We start from the raw sequence: 24451 nt of genomic DNA on the forward strand, positions 1-24451 counted from the left end.
CTCATCTTGTGCTGATGATGCACATTGGCTCTCGTTGTGGGTGTTGATTACTGCTAGTCACTGATTCTTTGGTTGATCGATGTTTTTCTATGTTGCAAAATATTTGACACACACATTGACACACATGATCTGCTTTTGAACCCGCTTGTTATTCGGGAGTTTTCGACCACTGTCAAGGGTTTTTTAATTGAGAGTGTTAAAGGGTACTCAGAGAGAATATTAACTAATTACAGCCACTATTTGGTATTTGCCTGTCATCTTTCGTAACTACAGAGTTGGAAATAGTTGCGTTGGATCATTGTAAAATTCCAAAAATTGAATTCATAAAGCCAATTTAGGTGTAGTACTTAGTGATTCCAGACCATACAAGAGCATGAAGTTTCCTTTCTACTCCTAAAGGTAATGATGAGCTTCTTCCTTTACTTGGTTAATTGTACGTCCGAGTTGACACTTAGATCTGATTTGGAAAGTAGGTGATAGCTCACTTCGGGTTTGCTGTGCCATCTTCTGTGGTCGTTTCTGCTGTCCCAATTTTTTCGCCGATTATGTCCCAACCAAGTTTTTTGTTCAAACGCTCATACTTTAGTCTATCCCTATCACTCACACTCGGACGGATGGCAGCCAAAGCACGGTGAAAATCTTCCCTAGTGATCTCTATACGTTTCTCCAACGAGGTTTCGTTGTAAAATCCCGAAGCATCCAACATCTCGAGCTTCTGGGAGCCAAAGAAGTTCCTTTTCAAAGCTGAAATTCCCGCTTCCTTAACTAAAGAAGACAAGTCTGCTCCAGAAAAATTACGGCACTTCTCATTGTTCGCAACTTCCATAAGATCAACATCGTCGGCAATCGGTGTATTGTTGGCCGCTATAATTGTTTTCAAAATCTCGTGCCTCTCGCTTCCACTGGGAAGTTCTATATAAAGAGTCTTGTCCAACCGGCCAGGACGGAGCATCGCAGGGTCTATCATGTCGGGCCGATTCGTTGCTCCAATGACAAAAACACCATTTCTGTCCGAAAGTCCGTCTAGTTCGGTCAACAAGGTGTTCACAACCCTTGAACTCGATTCCGACATGGACGTGTCTCTTCGTGGAACCAAAGCATCCAACTCGTCAAAAAAGATAATGCAAGGTTTTGAAGCCATAGCTCTCTGAAACACTTGTCTTACCGCCTTTTCTGACTCCCCCACGTACTTATTCAATAATTCTGGTCCCTTGACTGATATAAAGTTAGCACGAGATTCATTTGCAACAGCCTTCGCAAGAAGAGTTTTCCCACACCCGGGCGGGCCCCACATCAAAACTCCAGATGGGGCTGAGATACCCACTTTCAAGTACAATTCTGGCTTCTTAACTGGCTGAACGATGCACATGTGCAACTCCATACGCACCTTGGCCAAGGCGCCCACATTTCTCCATGTAACATCTGGAACAGTTGCAAAACCCTCTCTTTTGGCGGTTGGTTGAACAGTAGGAAGGGCTTTCACAAAATCGTCGTAGGTGATGCATAAAGGCTGTAGTTGTTCCTCCGTCAATGGTTCAGGGTTTCGCCCCAAAAATTTTTGAATTGTGGATATTTGCTCAAAGTCAGTTTTATTTCCAAACCTTTTTGAGAGTACGGCTTCGTTATCCTTACCAGAATCGGGGTCTATATCCATATTGTCTTCCTTTACGCTATTGGTCTCTTCGTGTTTCTCACTCATAGTTTCGAAAATTCTCTTGATGGCAGCAACGCCGGCAGCGGTTACAAGACTTTTAAGGTCGGCCCCTACATAACCGGGAGTGAGCTTTGATAGCTCTCTGTAAGCAAAATTTTCACTGTCTTGTAACTTGATGTTTTTAGTCATTGCTCTCAAAATGGATTCTCTCTGCGCTTCGTTTGGAACGTTCAAACATATTTCCCGATCGAACCGACCCGCCCGGCGAAGAGCAGAATCTAATGAGTCTGGTCTATTAGTGGCACCTATTACAATCACGGGTTTGTTGTTCGTTTTGTCTAGCGTTAGTTCGTCCATTAGGGTTAAAAGTTGAGCAACAATTCTTCTTTCCATTTCCCTTTGGGCTCCCCCATCTCTCTTTGGCGTGATGGCGTCTATCTCATCCATGAATATTAAACACGGAGCCACGGTCTTTGCTTCATCAAATAATTCACGAAGTTTCTTTTCTGACTCACCAGACATTCCAGAAACAATCGATGGGGCTGATATATTGATGAAAGGAACCTTTAATTCTCCTGCTAGTGCATTGGCGATCGTTGTTTTACCGCACCCTGGCGGTCCATACAAAAGCACTCCTCTTGGAGGCTCAACCCCAGTCGAGGAGTATATTTCGGGATGTAGAATAGGTAGCCCAACAAGTTCAAGTAGCTGTGTAGTAACATTGTCCAAGCCTCCCAAGTTAGAAAAAGTGATATCAGGGGGCGTATGATCAAACTTGCGCTTTTGCTTTTTTGAAACACTTCTAATGGAATCCTTCGCCCTTCGTTTTGTAGTCGTACCATCAGTATTTAAATTTTGGTCCTCTTCGCGGTCATCAAAATTCCACAACGAAGTAACTGACTTGTTCGACAAGTTAGGATCCTTGAATTCCATCAAGTTAGGGCCTGCTGTTTCCGTAGCTTCCGTTTCAGAAGCGCTCTCTATTTCTTTTTCCGATTGGTTGTTGGTTAACTCACTCTCTTCATCTTCCCTTATTAGTTTCAAGACCTTTGAAATCGACTTTTCGAGTTGGGCTTTCTTGGTTCGCTTCAATTCAAAGTTCTTCAGTTGAACGTAAGTGAGCACCTGGGAAATGGTCAAGTTCTTTGCTGATTCCACTCCTGCAAATGGATCCTGCAACTCATTCACATTCAAAGCGTTTCGATTCCTTTCTGTTCGCTCGTCCAAGAGATCATAGGTCAAGTTATAGATTTTTCGATCTATAGTACCTGTTATTTGGCTCCCCAGACCCATCCTAAATAACTATCCAACGTTAACCACTGTTAGTAGCAGTAATTGCCTTGAGATGAAATTCAACTCTGTACTGGCATTTTTTGTAGCCTCATCTGCGCATCCTTGAACTTTTTTTCTCCCTCTTCGTTTTTTTTTTTTTTTTTTTTTCTGCGCAGAAGCACAAAAAGTGGAAAGCGGTGCCGACGACAACAAGGTCTTCACAGAGAATGGTAGAAATATGTCGTACAAGAGGACTGGGTAGATTATATGGCAAGAAGTTTGAGACCACAAGTTGCAGAATGATCTCGTACAAAAATAAAGCAGAGGGGCGCAGAAGATACTAAGACAGAAGTAATCCAAGGTCTTTTTTTCCGCTGCCTCTACACAATACTATTCTCAAGGACAAACTCTAGGTCGAGTATGCAAAGTTGACCTGGAAGAATAAACGATACGGATGTATTCATTACCTGCTATAGTCGGGCTCGTATAAAATGCAGCAACCATTCCATTGTAAAATAAAAAAAAAGGGAAGGAAAATGACAACTGTTGGGCTTGGTTTCGATCAAAGCATTTCGAGCCTAAATCGATTTCCTCAACTTCCGTCGATGTTCCGTTTCGGTGCACATATGCTAGGCTGGATCAGTGATGCGTGATATGAATTCCAACAGGCGCCAACTGTGATTTGCGATAGCATATACCCAACCTTTGTAGATTCTCTATAGGCGCAAAAACCTCTTGGCTAATCTAGTATCTCCAATGAGTAGGCTCAACTCGTCCAAGGTGATTTCTAGCAACACCATTGTATTATCGCCAACCATGACAGTTTTGATTGACCTTCTTTCGGTTGATGCGCTTGGAGTGGCAGAAGACATAGACGACGGCTCAACGAGCAAATTGCACTTGAATAGGACGTCCCAACTGTTCCTCAAAGCTTTCTTGGATAAACGTTTCTTGTCCACTTTCATATTGCTTAGTGAAAATGGCGCACCTGCAAAAGCATTCGACTCCTTCATCAAAGACTTGTATTCAACAAACGCCAAGTTGAAATTTATTGTGGGGGTGTTAAACTTTTCGGTCCATTTTGCCGCTGCAACCAAAAGGTGTAGTTCACTATCTGATAGAGCATTAACAGCGGACTGTAGATTTCCCGCAAATGTATATCTTTGTATAATACGACTAAGGGCCGAGTTGTCAAAGAGCGGACTGCTCATGGAAATCTCTGACAAAAGTATCCTGAGTACGTTATTTATCTCCTTGTAGTTCTTCGTGGTGTTGAAGATTCTTGAGCACAAAATTTTGAACAGACTTTTGTCATCCCCATGAAATACTTTCCTTACGTTAGCGTTCCATGTTTCTCCATAATGAGGAGCATTCATTGATTCCACAAATGCGGGATTGAGTAGGAACCCACTCATTGAGTTCCTTACAAACTCGGGAAACTGGGTTGTAGGCAAAACTGTCAAGATACGTTGTGAGAATCTGCTGTTTACCCTTTTTTCCATGAAGTCCCTAGCATTAATCTTTGTTGTAAGTCCAATCACTGTGATTGGAATTTCGCTGTTCTGGGACATGTCAAGAAGATTATACAATAAAGTCTGCTTGATGTTAGATGTGAACTTTTCAAACTCATCAATAACAAATATCAAGGGCATGTGTTTCGTTTGTGAGTCTCCTTTGCTCTCCAAAGAAACGCTAAGTACATTTAAAATGTTGGCGAATGTTTCGTGGATTGATTTTCGTTCGACAATAGCTTCAAGGTGTTGCTGCGTACGTGACATGGTGCTCCCATTGTTTGCGTTTTGTCGTTTTGTAGCAAGATCTAATTGGCGTGCTATCTCTCTCACGGCTGTGCTGTCATCCGAATGTATCGAGGCATTCAAATGGATCGCAAGAAATTCTTTCGGATACACCAACTTCAAGTTATCCAACGCTTTGTTCACAATAGTTGATTTTCCCGAAGATCTCGGGCCAACAAGCAAAAGCGAGTGTCTCTCGCGTTGGGCAACAGTTTTCTCAAGGAGATTGAAAACAATTTCGTATCCACTCTCAATGTTTGAATCGTCAACGTGAGTTATGTCTCCATTTAGTTGTGACATCAAACACAGCTTTACAGCCCTCAAATCGCTCTCCAAAATTGTACTGCTGTTTGTCGCTGGTGTGCAGGACACATCTGCTGCCAATGCAGGTTTATTCAGGGAGTGATGGACGTCAGAATCTCTGTGACTTTGCACGCTTCTTGCGTTGTGCATTGCAATCTCGTTGGTGATCTTGCGCTGGTTGACTGGTTCGTTAAGCCCCCCATTGGCAGTGCTAGTAGACTGATCTTTCATGGGTGGGTGATGGGGAGGGGAGGGGAGGGTGGACAGGTGAATAGGGTAGGACTAACGTAAAACAATTAGCATCAGTACGACCCAATTCGGTATTTTATTCTTACACACTCATGATTCGTCCTATGTCGCGAATACAACTTTGACGACACTGGTCTGTTTTTTTTCTTTTTGTGCATACTAAATTACCCATCTATACGCTTTGTACTCATAAAGCACTTTGTTTCTTGTCTGCTTTAACTAGGTGTATACTTTCAAGTGTGCTGCTACTTTTAATGTGGTACCTTGACATTGTAGTTACAGAAGGAGACGAAATAGAGTGAGTGTAGTTTATTACAATTTGGTACCAAGTTCTCAAATGGCATTTCTGAAACATGATACAAAAGGTTGTTGAATTGTCGTGTAACTCCTCCATCAACTAAATACTCCTTAGTATATTGTATGCTCTATATCAAGCAACATGTGAGGGCTGACTCAGTAAAGTAAAACAAGACTTTCGTCAAGTGTAGCACTCTTTTGGAGTATACTTGAAAGTTGGTGTTTGAGGTTATTACACAAATCTGTACATCAAAGCGAAAGGTAAAAGTATGAACAATCTAAAATATCTCAACTCAACACTATATTATCTACCTGAGGATTGTATCGTAAGAAGAAGGTTGCATGAGCTCTTAAGTGTGAGTGAAATGCGAGTAACCGTGTACCCCTCTTAGAGGGTTATGTATCAATACAGAGGCGGTTGTCTATATACTCTTTATTTTTATTTTTATTTTTTACTTTTATTTTTAGACATTAAATTATGATGTTTCAAACTTTAGCTGAAACTGCAAATTTGATACCCAATATCTCAAGCTTTCTAATGACTTGAATATAAAAGGCGCTCACAATCCGTAGATGCCTTCATTAAAAATGAAAGGCTAGAAGAAGATAAAAAAAGGGAGAAGAGGAAAGAGGAAAGGAGTTCCCTTTGTTGAAACAATGAATCTTGTGGTTAGTACAAAGCCTACCCACAAAACATCCCCAGTCACACCACCAGATCACATGCCAGCTTTACTAAAGAGGGGACTGAGTAGTGTACTCGCTACTCTTCGATCACACGAAGACTTCAATGGAGAAGTGCACCTGATATTGCATCCACCTCCACAGATAGAAAAACTGCTTTCGTCATCGTCTTCTCTTGATCTACCAGGTACTTTTGTCAATGATCCGTCAGCAAAACCAAGCTCAAATGTACTACACGAGGCAGTTGCAAAAAGATTCAATCGAACCAGCAGCGGTAAAATTTACGAAAAGGATTTGAGAGACATATTTGCCACGCTAATTATCTCCTTGCAACTTTCAAACAACTCATCTTCAACGACTTCAGCATCATCTTCATCCAAGAGAAGAAAAAACTTGAAACGTTCGTCCTTGTATCTGCTGCCCCTTTCGAAAATAAGGCTCACCACTTTGAGCAAAAAACATCCTTACTCATTTAGGCTCCTGAGTGCAATTGAACAAATGGCACATCTTCGTGTGGAGATAGACTCGTCAAATACAATTACATGCTTATCATATAGCTTCCAATCGGAAATTGCATGCACCCTAATTCGTCAGTTCTACAAAGCCAAGCTTTTACACTCGCCAGCTGACAGAACGCGGGCAGAGCCCAAACAAGAAGTTCTCCTACAACCAACCCCAAAAGGTTTGGCAGTAGTCCAGTCATTTTGCGAAAAAGTGGGCATGAAAAAACTGAGCATGCCGGAAGTTTTGTTGCAAAAATCGTACAACACAATGCAGTTGTTCCATTTTGATCGCGACCAAGTCACTGACAAGGTGATCTACTCAAAAAGCTTGATACAGCTACTTTTTGCAAAATTATTGGGCCCGTCCCCAAACGTGTGGTCGCCAATGAATAAGCCCGATCCAATATCTTATGTAGTTGATAAAGAGGAGTTCAATTTTGGCAAGGATACCGAAGACTTCCCCTTTCATTTGCAAACACAAGACGACTTTGATGTTAGCAATAAATTGTCATCTTCACCGCCAGTGGTGTCGAAACCAGCAAACCCATTCAGCTTTGTGAAATACCAAAAGAAGAATTTGGAAGCAAGCCAAACTTTTAGTGACGATGCTTCTTTGTCTAATGCTCCAGATGTAAGTCCCTTTCACCACAGATACTTTCTGAACCCAGAATCAGACGCACACATTCAATACTACGTTTCATCTGTTGGAGTCAGATTGAAGAAGGAGAAGCAGGCCGATGGCGCAAAACCCAAGTCTCAACCCCAGGCCTTTTACTACCTTATTAATGGAAAAGCCATCGTTCAATGGCTCATGGACTGCACTGATCTTGTTAGGCCAAAGCATGCATTAGAAATTGCTGGCTTGTTCCTTAGTCAAAAGCTAATCAAGTCCTGCAAACCCTACGAAGGAAGTTTGATCTTTCAAAAGGAACACTATTATTATGTTGATGAAAAGGGGCTAAGTTTCTGCATGTGGAACAGGAGCGTGGTTGCAATGTCGGCTCTCAAATTGCTGATCAAGAACAGCCCGTTCAGACCAGAAGTCACATTGGATGCAATCATGCAGGACCCAGGTTTGAGATTTCAATTCAAGTCCCATTTGGAGAGTGAATTCTGTTTGGAAAATTTTGACGCCTATTGCCAGTTGCAAACATTCCAGGCGAATGTAAAACTTTGGAATGACTTTTTGGATAGTAGTGATCTTGAGCAAGATGCTATTTTGAATAAACTGACATTGCAGCACCAAATAAGTCTTCGAGATATGTGTATGTCGATTGCTTACCAAATCTACAACACATACATCAGCGATGACTCTCCCTCAATGTTGAATATTGATTACAGCTTGAGGCTGCAAGTTGTCGAACTATTGACAGGAGTTGCTAATGGAGCAGATTGCAATGGCTCCGATTTGAAAACATACATGCAAACTCCAACTGAAGAATCTTCACTGGAAAGAAGGGATACATCTCAGAAACGTTTGAGCACTGCTGATGAGAATAATGTGAATCAGGTTTTGAAGGAGTTGGGCCATTTATTCAACGACATCAGTGCCCATTTATACAAGATGATGCAAGTGGACTCTTTACCAAAGTTTCTCAGTAGCCTTGACAAAATTTAAAATAAACTCTGCAGATTCTATTTATACAGTACTAGAAACACCTATGTAAACCACAACATTTGTTCATCCGGTTATCAAACTACAGGTTCTATAGTGGTTCCCTTTTTGATTGTTGCCCATCCAATCAAACGCCAGTGCTTCTCAATACGTCTCGACAAGGCTATCTTCTCATTAATTTCGGTACAGGCCGGGGAAGTTAATTGTAAACGCGCCATATCTGCCCTGACAGCTACTACTCTAGCACCAGTCGCAGTCGAACCAATATTAACCATCAAAACTTCACCCACTTCCAATTTCCTAACTTTTGCACCTTGCTTTTGTCCCTCAGTCTTCACTCCCAACAATCTTCTCAACAAAAAGTAATTGATTTCAATATCCGAGTAAATAGAGGGCAAATTTCCTTTTGCCCCAACAACCTGTCCAACCAATCTATCAGCCCTACACAAGGTTGGGTCAACTTTAGTACCAACCCCAATCAAACCCCCCGGTACAGCAAATTTCAAATCATTGTGCTCGGCAAATAAGGAAACAATATTGGAGAATATCGTTTTACATTGAATTCTACCTTGGTCATCTTTGGTAACAATACCTGGTCTAATCTCAATCTCATCACCAATCTTAAACACACCGGTCAATATCGAACCACCTGCAACCCCTCCCTTCAAGTCATCAACATCAGCACCAGGTTTATTCACATCGAAGGATCTAATGACAATCAATCTAGGTGATGCATTAAAATCTCTAATGGGCACAGGTATCGAATTCACTATAAATTGGTTGACAGCGTCGATGTTGTATTTCAATTGCGCTGATATTGGAACAATTGGCGCGCCATCTGCAATCGTACCTCTTATAAATTGAAGGATAGATTTTTCGTGCTCCAATGCAGATTCCTCTCTCATCAAATCAACCTTGTTTTGCAAAATGATGACATGCTTCAACTTCATAATCTCGATAGCTGCCAAATGTTCGGAAGTTTGTGGCTGAGGACAACTTTCGTTACCAGCAATAAGCAACAAGGCTGCATCCATAACTGCAGCTCCTGACAACATTGTACTCATCAAGATATCGTGGCCGGGACAGTCAACAAATGAAACGTGTCTAACCAACTTATAGCGCCCTTCACAGCCTGGGCGCTCACATTTGGGTCTTATTTCCTTATCTGACTTGAAAGATTTATAACATCCAGGTTCGGGACACTCTGGGTTATCGCACCTGTAAATTTTGGCGTTGGCGTATCCCAATTTAATGGTAATGTTTCTCTCCAATTCATCTTTAAAACGAACAGTCTGGACACCGGAAATGGCTCTAACAACGGTAGACTTACCATGCGCAACGTGACCAATTGTACCAATGTTGATTGTAGCTTGTCTATTGATGATCTCAGGAGAAAGTGGAGTGAGCTGAGTAATATCTGGATTGGTAGGCTGCTCTGGCAAGCCACCACCTTCTTCGAATTCCCTTTTGGCCCTCTCCTCGGCTTTCTCATCGTCCTCTTCATCCAAACCTGCAAATGCAACAGACTTTTTGCCTTTCAGCTGTGAGTCATCCAAATCCTTTTCTTGTTGCCCTTCATTGTCGCTCTCGTTCTCATACTGGTAATCGTCTTCCTCTTCCTCAAGAGTACTTCCAATGACAATGTCAGGAGTTGCGTTTTCTATATCGTCATATGACATATCTAGCTTAATGAGTGTTGAATCGTCTGATAGAAAGGATATAAGGTGTGTGTATTCAGTTTTTTTTGTTTTTTTTTTTCACCATTTTTCAAAGAGAACAAAAAAATACAAAAAAAAATTTTTGAAAAATTTACACTGTGTATGGCAACTGCCTGCTTTTGTGTTACACAGTCGTGTCTATATCGAGATGATACAGAAGGCGCATCCTTTTACATACATTCTAGACAAAGTATTTATAACAAGTTCATCCCATGTGGAATCCAAAATCGTTCATGACGCTGTCGACGTCTCTCCACAACATATCGCTGTCAAACCTGTCCAAGTCCAAGCTTTCTAATCCCAGTTGTAGTGGCGAATCGTAGTAGGTGGAGGTAGATTGTGGTTGCTGGTAAGTCGTGTTGGATGTAAATGGCGGATACTCGTGATTTGAGTTAGGCATTGGATCCTTCTGAAGACTCTGAGAATGCACTGAAGGCAAAAATTGTGGTGTGGTGACGGTATTCTGATTTCCATTCAAGACAGTGGAATCGACGGCGGGGGCAGAGGTGGCAAACGGAGGTGGAACTTGGTTATACCTATTTGTATCTGGAGTGTTGCAGTCGCCTTTCACCGCCGGTGTGGAATCTGTGGAAGCATTTACAATATTGAATATAGTGCTTCTTTTCGTTGCGCCAGCTGAAATCGGTTCAGGATCCAAAGGAATTGTTCGAATAATCTTTCTTGCTTTCTGATCAGCGTCATCTTCATTCGATAATGACCTCTTTTCCTTGCGACTAATTTCCTTTCGCGCTTCTGAATCCAGATCCCCTTCAGCTTGCAAATTGTCCTCTTGTCCATCTTCTAAATGCGATTCAGGACCCGGATTTCGATCATCTGTTTTCACTCTCAAGTTTGTCATGCCTGCTTTCTCTCTAATCAAATTCAAACAGTCAAAAAACACCGACGCTGCCATCCTGTTTCTTATACTTATGCTCAAAGTATTCAAATTCTGGCTATCCAATTGTCGGAAAAGCAGCCACATATTTCGCGTTATTCCACTTGAACGAAATGCCATGTCATGCTTAAGTATGGACGCTCTAGCAGTCAAATTTACAACCGCCTCATAGCTTTGTTTCCCCCGAGTAACATCAATTACGCTCTTCAAGCTGGAGTGAACCAATTTCCCTATGATACAAGCAGCTTGCCAAAGGTTGAGCAAATACACACCTGGTAGATACTTGATAAACTTTTTATCTTCGGTTTGACAACTTTGAGTAAAAGAAACCAATCTAGTTGCTGCATTATAAAGCTTTACTAACCCTGTTTTCAATTCAAACTCCGAAATCTTTGAAGAGTCCATAAAGTAATAACTGAAAAGATGTACTTTGGAAGCCAAAATTTCAAACATTCTAAACTTGAACGAATCATGCAGTGTTGTACGGGAAATGGTCACTTCCAACTCGTCTACTCTTTTCTCGAGCAACTTCAAAAGTGAGACTCTTTCATTGGCGTCACTTACACCACAAGGATCCATAGGATTGGAGTTAAGGGACTTGGCCATTTGATCTTCAAATTGCGCAGTAGCCAACATCAACTTTATATCTTCCGGGATCGGGACATCGCTACCTTTCCGGCTGTAATACCAGATAGAGGAGTCAAACTGAACACATGCGGGGTACCCAAAAGCTGTGGCTATGAACTGGCTTGCTGCATTTGTCGCAATCCAGGTTTTGATCTGTTCCTGTAACATTTGCTGCTGTTGTGTAATCTTACTTGCGGACTGTGAGTCTGAATTTTTTCCGCTTGAAAACAACGAGGGAGCATGTAATCCTATTCGTATTGCTTGGAAAAACCCAGTACTAACAGTACTATACGAAGAGTCCGCACTGAGTGAGGAAGTGATTGGCGGCCAATAAGAATATAACAAGAAAGCCTGTACTGAATAAACGGAACTGACATTGTAGATAGGTTCATCTTCTTCAGTGGGGTTGTACCTTGTAATTGGAGAAATCATAATTTCCGCAAGAATTCCCTTCACTATCGGCGACAATTGAATCAACAAATTTTTTGAAAAGCCCTCTTTAAATCTTCGCAAGGACACAAATATGATAACCCAAAATAGTGGGGGGCAAAGCCTATATATCCGTTCTGGTCCTTTGGTTACTTCGACAACAGGAAAAATCGGATGATATCGTGAAACATATTCCATGAAAAGTTCCTTGATCGTACTTGAAGTTAACGTTATCGATTCAACAGATTTGTCTTCACAGTGCAACACTTCGTCAGAAAGCTTGAGGCCTTGCAGTAACCTCGACACACTGCTATTCCCTAACTTGGCATCATAAGTCAATTGGGGGACGTTCGGGTGGGCATTTGCGGCATCAGCTTGTGTATTCTGACAAACTTGTGGCACGTTGACAATCGAGACATTACGGACATTTGTGCTTTGGGGATATGAAGGAGGTCTTGCTTCCGTTGGATGACTTGACACCGAGTTATCATGGACCTTCCTGTCTGCTGTAATTTCTTGTTGTGGTGTGCTGTTGCGTGGACTATCTACTAGGTTAAAATCTCCATCCCCATCTTTGTTTTCGCCATTTGCCAACGAAGGAAATCGCGAGAGAAGTTCTGTAGCCTGTGCTGTATTTAATGACTTCTTCAACTCCATAAACTCTTTCTCGATTTGAGCTATCCTAGCCCTCTTGTAAGTTCTCTTGTAATCCGACTTCAAGTCACATTTGAGTTTCTTCTTGGCACACCTAGTGCAGGGCTCAGGGTGTCTCTCATGGGCATCGCATCTCGATTTCTGTTGTCTGCACTCAACACACGCCATTCTCTTAGCCTTCCCCTGTCTCTCTGTCTGCTGCAACTGCAGATGCTGATTCGAAGGAGAGCTTGCTAGGTTGGAAGGCGTGTTGGATCCTGAGTCTTTAACATAGCCGGTGGAATTTATCGATGGAGTGGGGGATTGGGATTGATTCTCGAATTCAGGGCCATAACTAGAACGCTGTGGGTGTCTTGACTCATCTTGTTTCAATCTTTGAAATTCTTGCGACATGTTGCTAGCTATATGCACCAAATTTTCAAATGAATTCTTTGCACCAATAGAAGTCTCCCCTTTTTCTTTCATAGTATGTAGTTGTTATGGCTCTAAGTGAGGGGCGTGAGGTCTTGCGTCGTTGATTTCGTAAACCACTCTCAACTCGTTATGGAACCCCTTAGCTACCAAAGAGAGAATCAAAATAAAATAGCAGAGTTTTTTTTTGTTTTTTTTTTTTTCTCTTTCTTCTCAGTTACATTTTGTACTTGTGTAACAGCCATCTCCAAACACACAAAAGACAAGGAGTTGGACAGAGAGAAAGAGAGACAGAGACAGAGACAGAGAAAGAAAGAAGGGTGCGTGTGCGTGTGCGTGTGTGTGTGTGTGTGTGTGTGTGTGTGTGTGTGTGTGTGTGTGTGTGTCTCAGCTAGATGGACTCATTCTAATTTCATTCCTCCCTGAACTATAAAGCTAGAAAGAGCTTGATATCATCAAACATATCTTTTATCAATCAATTGCGCTTGACCCATTTAGCCCCAACACCACATTCCATTCTCTAACCAGTCGACTTCAAATTCGCTCTTGCCACTTCCAAATTGTCTCACCATAGGTAAAACGCCAACTTTTTTGCCATTGTCAGCAAGAAGCTCAACCCTGTGCTCTTCACTTCCTGTTGATTTTGCCTCTTTTCTCTTCTCTTTATGCTCATCCAGAGCATAGGATGAGAATGGAAGGTAATTTATGAAAAAGTCATGCATCACTGCGTCAGGTATATCACTGGGCAAGTCATGCGTTGAAACGTAAACATTTTGGAACTTAGGGCTGCGGTTCTTGGCTGTGTACAAGGCTGCTGAGATTAAAATGTCCAAATCTTGAAAATTGTAGCCACCCAAATCGTTAAGTCCCGTGAATGAAGAGCCTCTTCTTTGTGAGTTGGTTGACGGTAATACACTTTCGTAGATAATCTCGCCCATACCAGTAATGAAAAACTCACCCTTCAAGGAGTTCCACAAAATGTAATAAGACCTTCTTTGTAAATCATTTGTAATTATAGCACCCTGAAGTTTGGTAAATTTCTTGCTCTGATCGGACTTTGCATAGCCCAAAGCACCAACAACCTTACTTTTGTAGTCGGCAAAAGATGGCTTAATGGCGAATTTGGGGACTGTTTGATTCAATGCCGACGACTTTCTTCTTGATCCATCTTCAGAGCCTCTAGGTTTTCCCGTAGTGGTGGTTTCACCAATTGCTGACAATGTGCTGTGGGACCCAATTTTTGTCATGGATAAAATGTTGGACATATTGGTGAGTGAAGTCGATGATTTTCTATCCCCTTGTAATTCAGAGTGATAACTGAGCTTGTTCAACTCTGAAAGAATCTCCAACTCCTTGGTTTGCAAAATGAACTGAATCACCTCTTGGTCTTCGTCCCTGTCCCAATCCAACAATTTAATTCTCTTTCCCAAGATTTTAGACTTTGCGTCTGGTTGGTGTTGGTTTTGCAGTTCCAGATCTTCAATCAACTGCTTTAATACCGTCTCTTGTCCCTCCGTCAATTCTTGCACTGGGATTTCATAAAAGTCTATGGGGTAGCCTTTAAATCCAAACCGTTTATAGTATGTCTGAACACCAGAAAACAAAAACCACACATACTCTTTTCCGAGATAGTAATTTGCCAATTCCTGATCAACTTCTCCGGAGAAGTTATCAAGTGTCATTTTTCTGAAACTATCGTTGGCAGACTCGTCACTTTTCTGTAAATGGTGGTCAACAATTTCCCTTTCTGTAGCTGCAATGGCTTGAGATATGCACTGTTCAGCCAATCCTTTTCTTCTGTAATCCTTGTGGGTGAACACAAAACTTACTAATAGCGACGTAATATTCTTTATACCAAATAATGATGGATCTGGTACTGAAGAAATCAAACTGGACCTATCAGCTGGTTTATACAATCCCTTCAAATGCTTAATGATTGTTGTGGCAACAATCAATCCCTTTGAAGTATCCTCGATGTAAAAACCTTCTATTTTTAACCCGCTTTTGATATATTCCTCAAAGCTCTCAGTTTGAACTTTGCCAAATTCTTCAGGATCCAATGGTCCACCCCATTCACTACCGCATAAGGTGAACAATTCTTTCAATTTAGCAGGGTCCTGGGTTGACTTGAATTGTAAGTCTGATTTTGACATGCTAAGGGGGTGGCTGGGGGATTTGATGTGTGAATATTCAATGTGTGTATATGGTGAAGTTGAAGAAAAGAATGTAGATGATGGTGACGATGATGGGATTATATTCAATTCTGCTTTTTAAGCTTTGAAAATGCCTTCTCACCCAACCAACTTTCTCTCTCTTGCGCATTCGCATTACACACCGTACGCACTGGGAAAACTTTGGTGGGGAGAGATAAACTAGTAACAGACATTTTGTGCCACTTCCTACATAGGAGTGTTCTGCACACTTTTTTTTTTTTTCTGTTTGTTTGCTACGTAACAGTATTGGGATCGAACTAAACAGAAAGGAGGAGGAGGAGGAGGACGGGGGGGAGGAGTATTGTACGGAGTAATACTATGCAAGCGGACAAATCGTGTTGCAAAGCTCTAGTTCTACAAACCCGTTCTCTCCTCGTAATCTCAGGTTGACGAAACTACATCACAATTTACCTCTCTTGGAAGACATATGACGTAATAACGCATAAAAGTAATCGTGGTAACCGCCACCAATAATGTTAAATAATACATCAACAACCACTCATTTGATCATCTCTATCTTAGCAAGTGATTTTGGTGTTGTATGGATTGCAATACATACTTCCGAACAACGCGACTTGACAGTTTCTTTGATGTATTGTGGTTTTTTTTCAAAGCATTGCATTAATACGATTCTTGTATCGTGTGATTTTCTAATTTTCTAATGGTTTCTTTTTTTTTTTATTTTATTTTATTTTATTTTTTGCAATAAAATTGAAGCAAATTTAATTTATAGAAGACCCAGATATCTTGAACTAAACTCGACATATATTCTCGAAATATTTGTTTTAACTACTGGATGTAGACAAACCACTGGTCCTAAAATGTATCAGATTGGTACCAGTCTTAGGAGAGAGAAGAGTTGTCTCAATAGCTACCAACAGAACCACTCTAATTCATGATACAGCCTCCTCTTTTCATTGTTGCTTCATACATTTGTTTCGTTCAAGAGTACGACACCGAAAAAAGCTAAAGCTCAGACAAAAGAGCATTCAAAGTTACATGTAACAACTTGTGGCGTTGTATTCATGGTGTTTGGGAAATTAAGCAGAGAAACTGTTCCACACCCACATAAATCTATAGTTACGATTACTCAACAGTTCTCCACGATGCTAAGTTAATGCATATATTGAAGAGTGTATATAATATGAGCGATCGTTATATACTGTAAATACTTTATTTCTCCTGCAATGAAAACAGACAAGATTTAGCGGCAGCGACACTTCTGTACGGCGATTTGGCAGCAAAGTGTACAAGAAAAAAAAAAAGAAAAAAGGAAAAAAGAAAAAAGAAAAAAAGCCAAACAAGGAAATGGCGGGCGAGCGGTGGAAAGAGGTATCTCAACCAAGGGTCAGCCAAGACCGACAAAAGCAAGACAAAGGAACTTCAGACATGGACAGCGGTTGAGTCGATATGGCCAGGTAGCCACTGCCTCGATTGATCTGATACACCAGTTTTTGGTGTTGGAGAAGAGAGATGTATGAGAAATTACACGCTACACAGCTAGCTTAGATGAAAAGCAGTAAAATCGTGGGCTTAGTAAGGAAAGTTTCACTTGAGGGTCCAGGTGATGTTGGAAGTGGTCTCACCCTCTTCGCTTGGTTGTTGCTCAAGTTAAAATTATCTCAAAGTGCCGCATTTCGTCACGTCTCTTCAGCTGTAAGGCATTTTGCAAAAAAAAAAAAAAAAGGAAAAAAAAACAACTTCTTCTCCTTTAATGCTCAGAACACACAATACCCCCTTCATATAGAACTATCCTGTTCCGGCACCAACGTGCATAATCAACAGAGAAAATCAACCAGTACTTAGTCTATCCAGGGCAAGTCGAAAGTTATTCACCTCTTGCCCCGTTTTGAAAGTCAAATTGCACATTAAAATTTTTTTGCGAGATAGAGAGAAAAAATTCGGAAAATCTTTGCGGGTTTAATCTCGCACAAGTGTACCCAAAAGAGACGACAAATCCAGTTGGGAAACGGCATAGATGAGTTCTTATACATTGATTCACACCCGAAATCATAGAACAAAGGTCATCATCATGACATGGCCACCGGATACTTTAAAGTATTTTTGCTTTGTATCAGTCCGTTAGCGGATACATCGTTGTACAAACATGCGCTTTAGGACAATGTACAGGAGATGTAGTGTAGAGAAAAAGAAAGAAAAAGAAATTTAAAGACAGAAGAAGTATGCACAATATGCAGGACATTGATCTTTCTAACCTTTTTTTTTTATTTTTTTTTTTTTTTAGCAACAACAACAACAGCTTAGCTGCAACACACACAAAACCATAAAAAGTCATCTTTTTGTAAGAGAGGACAGACTCTATTTTGGTGCATCGTAACCCACCAGGTACAAATGTAAAACACAATACACGATTAAAGGAACTAAGCCAAGATCGTTCTCTGCTCTAGTGAGAGTCCCCGAAGCTCATTATTAATCGCTTTTCTTTTTTTTTTTCTGACTCACAAAAGGAACAGCCTTCACTTAGTTCTTGTATAAGACTGCAAGTTTTTCATACTGAATTTATTTTTTTTTTCATTCATCTACATCTTCTCACCATCTTTGACATCTTTGCCATTCATTCACTCACTACAGCTACTATCACTCCTAGTACAACTACTACTACTATTACTACTACTACTGCATCATTTACAGCGTTTACAATTGCATTGTCTCCCATAGTCTAGCACAGTCACAGAGCATAATCATTCATAAATCATGACGATCTCAGCTTCACCAGTGCCGTCAACGAAACTGCAAGACAAGAGTATAAACAATACCAATGCCACATCACTATCAAGCACAAACTCAAATGAACCCAAGAGCAGCATGTGGACAAATTTCAAAGATTCATTCAAACCCCCAGAATCAGCACCAGCCAATCGACTCCGGGAAAAAGTGCCAACCAGCTCCAATTCTCAAGATGACAATTCCCTTTCCAAAACCAATAATGGGAACAATGACGACATTGAACAAGGCAGCATCCATGCGCCTCTTAAACAAACACTCAAGAAAAGACAGTTGCAAATGATTGCTCTTGGAGGCTGTGTGGGGTCCGGTTTATTAGTTGCTACGGGGCTAGCCATCCAGAATGGTCCCGCCAGTTTGATCGTTGCTTGGACCATCGTTTCCACTTTTCTATACTGCACAATGCAATCATTGGCTGAGTTGTCGAGTAGTTACCCAGTCTCTGGTTCATTTGCCACGTACTCCGTCAAGTTTGTTGACCCCAGTTGGGGTTTCGCCATGGGATGGAACTACGCCATGTTTTGGGTTATTGTTTTGCCGTTGGAGTTGGTGGCTTCGGCATTGACCATCAATTTCTGGAACTCGGATATTAATAGTGATGCGTGGGTGGCGATTTTCTACGTGGTTATTTTTTTTGTCAACTTGTGTGGTAACAAAGGGTTTGGAGAAACTGAGTTTATTGCATCCATTATCAAATTGTTGGGGGTTGTGGGGTTCAACATCTTGGCGATAGTTTTGATATGTGGTGGTGGTGACCAAGGCTTTATTGGAGGTAAGAACTGGCATCCTCCTTTTACTACTGGGTTTAAGGGAGTCGTATCTGTTTTGTTGACAGCAACTTACTCATTGGCAGGAACTGAGTTGATTGGGTTAACTTCAAGTGAATCAGCCGGGGATTCGAGAAAGATTTTACCCAAAGCCATCAAGCAAGTTGTTTGGAGAATTCTCATTTTTTACATGACTACATTGACGTTACTTGGATGTTTGGTTAGCCCAGGAAACCCCGATTTGGCTAGCGCTAGTGGAAATGCAGCTTCCCCTTTTGTCATTGCCATCAAACAAGGGGGGATCAAGGGGTTGCCTTCAGTGTTTAATGTGGTTATCTTGGTTGCTCTTTTAGCCATTGCCAATTCCGCCGTTTATGGGTTCTCAAGAACAATTTTGGCATTAGCTGAGCAAGGCCTCGCACCAAAAATCTACACTTATGTCGATAGAAAGGGAAGACCATTGGCAGGTATTGCTACTTCAGCATTTGTGGGATTGTTGTCATTTATTTCCGCCTCAAAGAGCCAAGCCGATGTTTTTGCCTGGTTAGTTGCGTTATCGGGATTATCTACTTTATTCACCTGGGGAAGTATCAACGGAGCTTTCATCAGGTATCGTATGGCAATGAAGGCGCAAGGAAGATCAACCGATGATCTTGTGTACAAATCAAACACGGGACTCATTGGTGCTTATTATGGTTTAATTGCAAACGTGGTCATTTTGGGTCTTCAATTCTGGCTTGCATTGTTTCCTGTTGGAAAATCACCTAAAGCTGTTACATTTTTCAAAACGTATCTTGGTGGTGTGATTGTACTTGTCTTTTACGTCGGCCATAAACTATGGACAAGGAATTGGAGGTTATACATTAGAGCCAAGGATATTGACCTTGACAATGGTAAATCGGCAGTCGATATCGATTTGATCAAGCAAGAAATTCAAGAGGAGAGAGAAGAGTTGAGAGCAAAACCATTGTATTATAGGATTTATAATTTCTGGTGTTGATTTATGCATAAATTATCATGAATAGAATGGATCATGTATATACGAGTTACGAAAATGAAATGAAGATTTGAATTGGTTTAAGATTGTAGAGTAGGCTTGCAGCAACCTCTTATGCGTCCAAAGATAGCGTGTGTATTTATACAATGCAAGGGGGAAATGATAACCGAGCAGCAAGTGATAGCAAGACCAGTTGCAAAGTTGCAAATCCTAAACATGAACTAATGTGCGTTAGGTCTATATAATCTCCCTTGGAACCAAGCCATGTGGACCAACACTGAACTCTTTTAAAAAATGATTAGGCAATTTAGTCAATGCAGTATCAGGTAACATTAGTGACGAAGATGCACTCCCGCCACTATACGCATTTTTCCTGTACACTGAAGTAAAACTAGCACTTGACGAAGAGACACTGGAATTTGGAACTGACACCGAAGCTGATGCCATAACTTCACCATTGGGTCCTGCATACTTGACCGCTTTTAGGTAAGCCACATTCAACGGCGAAAACGGGGTAGGTTTAACCAACGGTTTGTACACCCATGATTCTTCCATTGTGAGGGGTTTAATACAGCGCAAACAGTTACGATAGTATCTGCGTTTACTGTAAGCCTCGTTTGGACGAGGATCCCACTTGTGATCATCAGCGTTTCCTCTGGACATATGCGAGACCACTTTACGCTCAGCTGCGCCAATTGGAAACACACCACGGCTTCTGGCCATAGACACAAATCCTCCATCCGTGTCTTCCCTGTATCCTTCTTCTTCTTCCTCAACGTGATCTTCTTCACCTTCTCCAGAACCGTCTTCCTCGTCCTCGTCTAACCTCAAATCGGACATACTTTGAATATCCTCCTGATCGTCGTCAACACCCTGTGGAGTTGACGCCAGCGCCAGCATCTCGTGTCTCGATCTTCTCAAAACTTCATTGAACTCTTCGTCATAATCTTCCACGTCATCCCCATCGTCTTCAAAACTGTTGGCGTATGAACTACTATAGCTAGGTTGATGTTGGTTCCGGCCAGTGGTTATTGATGAGGAGTATCCTCCACTACCACCTTGTTGTGATACATAGGAGCAATCCACCATATTGTTGCTGCTCCGAACCGGGAAATTGGTATTGGATCTCAATCTTGGTTGATGGTATGTGTCAGATACAGAAGTACCATCAAGTGGCGATGGCGATGGCGATGGGGATGGATACGAGCTGCTTCTCAATCTAGATGACGAAAATTTGGACCTTAGTTTGTTAAATCTATCTTTAATTTTGTTTGCGTCAGATGCTGACTTGATCATATTTCTAGTGCTTGTCAATTGGTCATATGTCAGATTATAGCGAGAAAAGTTGGTAGCAGATGACGAACTTGAACTGGGTTGAGTGTTTCCGGTCCTGTTACTGTTTCTTCTGTTCCCTCCTCTCCTTCGTCTCCTCGGTACTGTTCTATATTTGGGCAGTTCTCTCTCATTTATATCAATAGCAATATCCTTGCCCACTGAAAGCAGCGTATTCCAATCAATCAAGTCTTGGGTGCATTCAAAATGTAACAAAATTTGCTCGCTTTCGATCCTTAATCTCAAAACATTGACTCTTTTTTGATAATCAGTGGCTAATCCTACTCTTGCATATTGTAATGAATATGTTCTCACCAACCCCTTCTTCTTTGATCCAGTACATAAATCCTCTAGTAGTCCATGGTTTTTGACAAAATCGTAAAGGTGGTGATCATAGTCATTGGTGAGTATGGAGTTATTGAATGCCGTGCGATTGGGGCACATCCGATTCAATGAATCTTTATTATCCTTGGAAACAAAGTCCAAAATCTTGTCTTCGTAACCCGGTGGTATATTATAGAAATTTAGTTGCGTTGAGTTCAACTCACAAATGAGATACTTCCAGCTTCGATTGGTGGACATTTCATAAGGGTTGACCCATTCAACTTTTCTTGAAACGATACCGATTTTGTATATGGATGGCGAGTACGGTGGTGGGACTGTTTCGCTAACTTCAGGTGTGTTCAAGGGACCATCATCGGTGTGCTCTTGTGGATCTGAGATAAATGTATTTGACTTTTTAGAAGCGGAATGTAGATCTGTGTATATAGCTTCTTCAAACGAGGATAAAGGTTGAAGCACAGGAAATCTTGGACATCCACCGGGTGGTAAACTATCATAGGAAGGAGGAGGAACGGGATTAGGTTCTAGTAGTTGCAACAATTCATGACTGTCAGGTACATACTTTGCATCAAAGCTACTCCATATGGATGGACATGGAGTTGGTGGTGAATATGAGCGTTGTTGAAAATGGTAGTTATCCTCTGTATCATTGTCATTGGCATTTACATTGTTGCTGTTGCTGTTGCTGTTGCTGGTGCTGTTGCGGGTTTCATTGTCTTCGTTGCCAGTGAATAGTAGTCTATTCCCATGTGGACGTGGATCAGAAAAGTTGTTGTTCTCTGTTGAGAATAAAGACGAAGAAGAAGACGATGCTGATGATGTTGATGGTGATGCGTGGGTAGTTGACGAAGACGAGCAGTTGTTTGTGTTGGGTAGTTGATGTGGTACTGGTTGTGGCTGATATCGATGCGGCATATCTTTGTGGGTGACAGAAGAAGATGATATGCGATCATTGTGACTGTGATGAGGGGTAAATTGTGATTGCGAGGACTGCTGGCACTGCAAATCGTTCTCTGTGTTGCTGTTGAAATCCGTGGGTGTCTCTGAAAACAACATGATTGAAGGTGTGATTATATGTGTATGCTGCTGGTAGGTGAAGTACACAAGTCTCTTCTTCTTCTTCTTCTTCTTCTTTTTCTTATTCTTATTCTGCTTCTTCTCCTTATAGTCTATAGATGTAGATGTAGATGTAGTTGTAGATAGATATATATATATGAATATATCTTGATAAAAAATAAAGAAAAAAAAGAATAGGGGAACGTGACAATAAAAATAAAAAAATAAAAAATAAAGATTAAATCTCTGTGTAAGTTGTAAGTTGTAAGTTGTGTTTAGTGAAGATCAATTTTCAACTGTGGATGCAACAACAACAACAACCATTAAAAGGCATATGGACAAAAAGTGGAAAAATGTGTGTGAGTCGAAGAGTTGTTTGTTTGCTGTGTGTGATAATTGCTCTTATTGAGTTACTCTGATGGATGTATCATCTACAGATGTGGGTGATGGTTGAGTTGCTAGACAGATATATATACACTTATCATTGGATTAGTTTGCTCTCTTCTAACAGATATATATATAGAGAGAGAGTGTGTGTGCTCTTCGGATAATAGGAGGAGGAAGAGGAGGAGAAAAAGTAATTGTGCATAACCGGTAGTTAACTGTAAATTTGTTTCTATTTTATTTTATTTCTTTTTTGTTACTTTTCACACGCACTTCTTTGTTTCTTAAATCCGGGATCACATACATACATACATACATACATACATACACATATACACAACAAAGTTTATTTAGTTAGTTTTGATGTATAGTAGTAGTAGTAGTAGTAGTAGTAGTAGTACATACTCCTATCTAGATCTCATCTATATATTAGTCATCTATTGTGTTGTAAATACTATTCTGCACTATACTATTCTATTCCATTACATTCTAGTCTCATCCGTTCCCTTGACGTTTTGCTGTCATCTGTCCTTATGTTGAACGTTTCAAACAATTCTTCCAGATCACTCACAAAAAGTTGATATATACATAACCAATGCTGACATATATACCTAGAGTAGATTCTCATAGTATGTACTGTATTGCAGATAATAAGGTCATATATCATTATTATTGTAGAATATGTCTTTGTAAATGCTTCTAGAGTGAGTTATATAAATCTATTCTCTCGCTCACATTGTATTCTATTCTATCCTCCTCTCTTCTGTTCCACCAGCATAACTGTCATCTGACTACCATGTAGTGCCACTCCATTTGTCTATGTGATATCTCTCTATATAACCATCTTTTATCTATCCGCGGGTTTATTTTCCGTTACGTATGCACATAATATATATATTTCTTGTCACACTACCAACTATCTTTTTCTTTTTCTTTTTCTTTTTCTTTTTCTTTTCGTCTTTTCGTCTTTTGTGCAATTAGAGAACAATTTTTGTCTTGCTTTCTTTTATCAGGAGTAATTCTGCTTATCCATTGAAAAAATTGAAAATTACTTAAATGTACTGTCTCTTACTTTATTTTTACTCAGCCCACATTCATTCACACTCTGACATGTATATATATATATATACTTCCATTTAAACACTCTTACCCCACCACTGAAACATTTACATCTGTTTGTCTCTCATACCTATCCCTATTATCTCACACTCTCCCTCTTTACTCCTTGATTTCGTGTCTCCAAAACTGTAAGCATTCCTATTTTGCTGTTCTCCTTATCTGAGTACCACACAAGAAAATTAGAATGCTTCACGTGACAACACGCATACGGAATCAATAGTTCTAAATTATAGCGAAAACTAAAGAACCCATGAAGAATTCTTCCTAACCAAAAGAATCACGTGTTGCCCACAACTTTTTCAATGTTCATATATGATTTACTAATATCAACCAATTTGAAAACCTGTGTAAGCCGGTGTCCATAGAATCTATCAGCTACACTTGCAACATAT

At 40.7% G+C, this 24451-nt stretch overlaps 8 protein-coding genes across 8 annotated transcripts; 2 read left to right on the forward strand and 6 right to left on the reverse strand. All coding sequences in view use genetic code 12, as the record gives it.

The window, feature by feature from the left end:
• Nucleotides 1–481: 481 nt before the first annotated feature.
• On the reverse strand, nucleotides 482–2947 carry RIX7 (putative AAA family ATPase; the record flags this gene model as incomplete). Its single annotated transcript, XM_051750485.1, has 1 exon — nucleotides 482–2947. The coding sequence occupies one exon, from the start codon at nucleotides 2945–2947 to the stop codon at nucleotides 482–484; it is 2466 nt and encodes an 821-aa protein (XP_051610172.1).
• A 695-nt stretch (nucleotides 2948–3642) lies between these two features.
• ORC4 (origin recognition complex subunit 4) lies at nucleotides 3643–5256 on the reverse strand (the record flags this gene model as incomplete). The annotated part of the gene is made up of 2 exons (XM_051750486.1): nucleotides 3643–4062; nucleotides 4264–5256. 2 exons carry the CDS (start codon nucleotides 5254–5256, stop codon nucleotides 3643–3645), a joined length of 1413 nt encoding a protein of 470 aa, XP_051610173.1.
• A 1035-nt stretch (nucleotides 5257–6291) lies between these two features.
• Nucleotides 6292–8373, forward strand: SST2 (GTPase-activating protein; the record flags this gene model as incomplete). The annotated part of the gene is made up of 1 exon (XM_051750487.1): nucleotides 6292–8373. The coding sequence occupies one exon, from the start codon at nucleotides 6292–6294 to the stop codon at nucleotides 8371–8373; it is 2082 nt and encodes a 693-aa protein (XP_051610174.1).
• Nucleotides 8374–8447: 74 nt separating this feature from the next.
• On the reverse strand, nucleotides 8448–10049 carry GCD11 (translation initiation factor eIF2 subunit gamma; the record flags this gene model as incomplete). Its single annotated transcript, XM_051750488.1, has 1 exon — nucleotides 8448–10049. The coding sequence occupies one exon, from the start codon at nucleotides 10047–10049 to the stop codon at nucleotides 8448–8450; it is 1602 nt and encodes a 533-aa protein (XP_051610175.1).
• A 244-nt stretch (nucleotides 10050–10293) lies between these two features.
• Nucleotides 10294–13158, reverse strand: LEU3 (leucine-responsive transcriptional regulator; the record flags this gene model as incomplete). The annotated part of the gene is made up of 1 exon (XM_051750489.1): nucleotides 10294–13158. The coding sequence occupies one exon, from the start codon at nucleotides 13156–13158 to the stop codon at nucleotides 10294–10296; it is 2865 nt and encodes a 954-aa protein (XP_051610176.1).
• A 440-nt stretch (nucleotides 13159–13598) lies between these two features.
• On the reverse strand, nucleotides 13599–15257 carry KGF57_001300 (uncharacterized protein; the record flags this gene model as incomplete). Its single annotated transcript, XM_051750492.1, has 1 exon — nucleotides 13599–15257. The coding sequence occupies one exon, from the start codon at nucleotides 15255–15257 to the stop codon at nucleotides 13599–13601; it is 1659 nt and encodes a 552-aa protein (XP_051610177.1).
• A 2775-nt stretch (nucleotides 15258–18032) lies between these two features.
• Nucleotides 18033–19829, forward strand: GAP6 (Gap6p; the record flags this gene model as incomplete). Its single annotated transcript, XM_051750493.1, has 1 exon — nucleotides 18033–19829. One exon carries the CDS (start codon nucleotides 18033–18035, stop codon nucleotides 19827–19829), a length of 1797 nt encoding a protein of 598 aa, XP_051610178.1.
• Nucleotides 19830–20063: 234 nt separating this feature from the next.
• On the reverse strand, nucleotides 20064–22556 carry KGF57_001302 (uncharacterized protein; the record flags this gene model as incomplete). The annotated part of the gene is made up of 1 exon (XM_051750494.1): nucleotides 20064–22556. The coding sequence occupies one exon, from the start codon at nucleotides 22554–22556 to the stop codon at nucleotides 20064–20066; it is 2493 nt and encodes an 830-aa protein (XP_051610179.1).
• Nucleotides 22557–24451: the final 1895 nt, after the last annotated feature.

This window comes from Candida theae (assembly GCF_024610275.1).
Source record: "Candida theae strain CBS 12239 chromosome Unknown scaffold49, whole genome shotgun sequence".
NCBI lineage: Eukaryota > Fungi > Ascomycota > Pichiomycetes > Serinales > Debaryomycetaceae > Lodderomyces > Lodderomyces theae.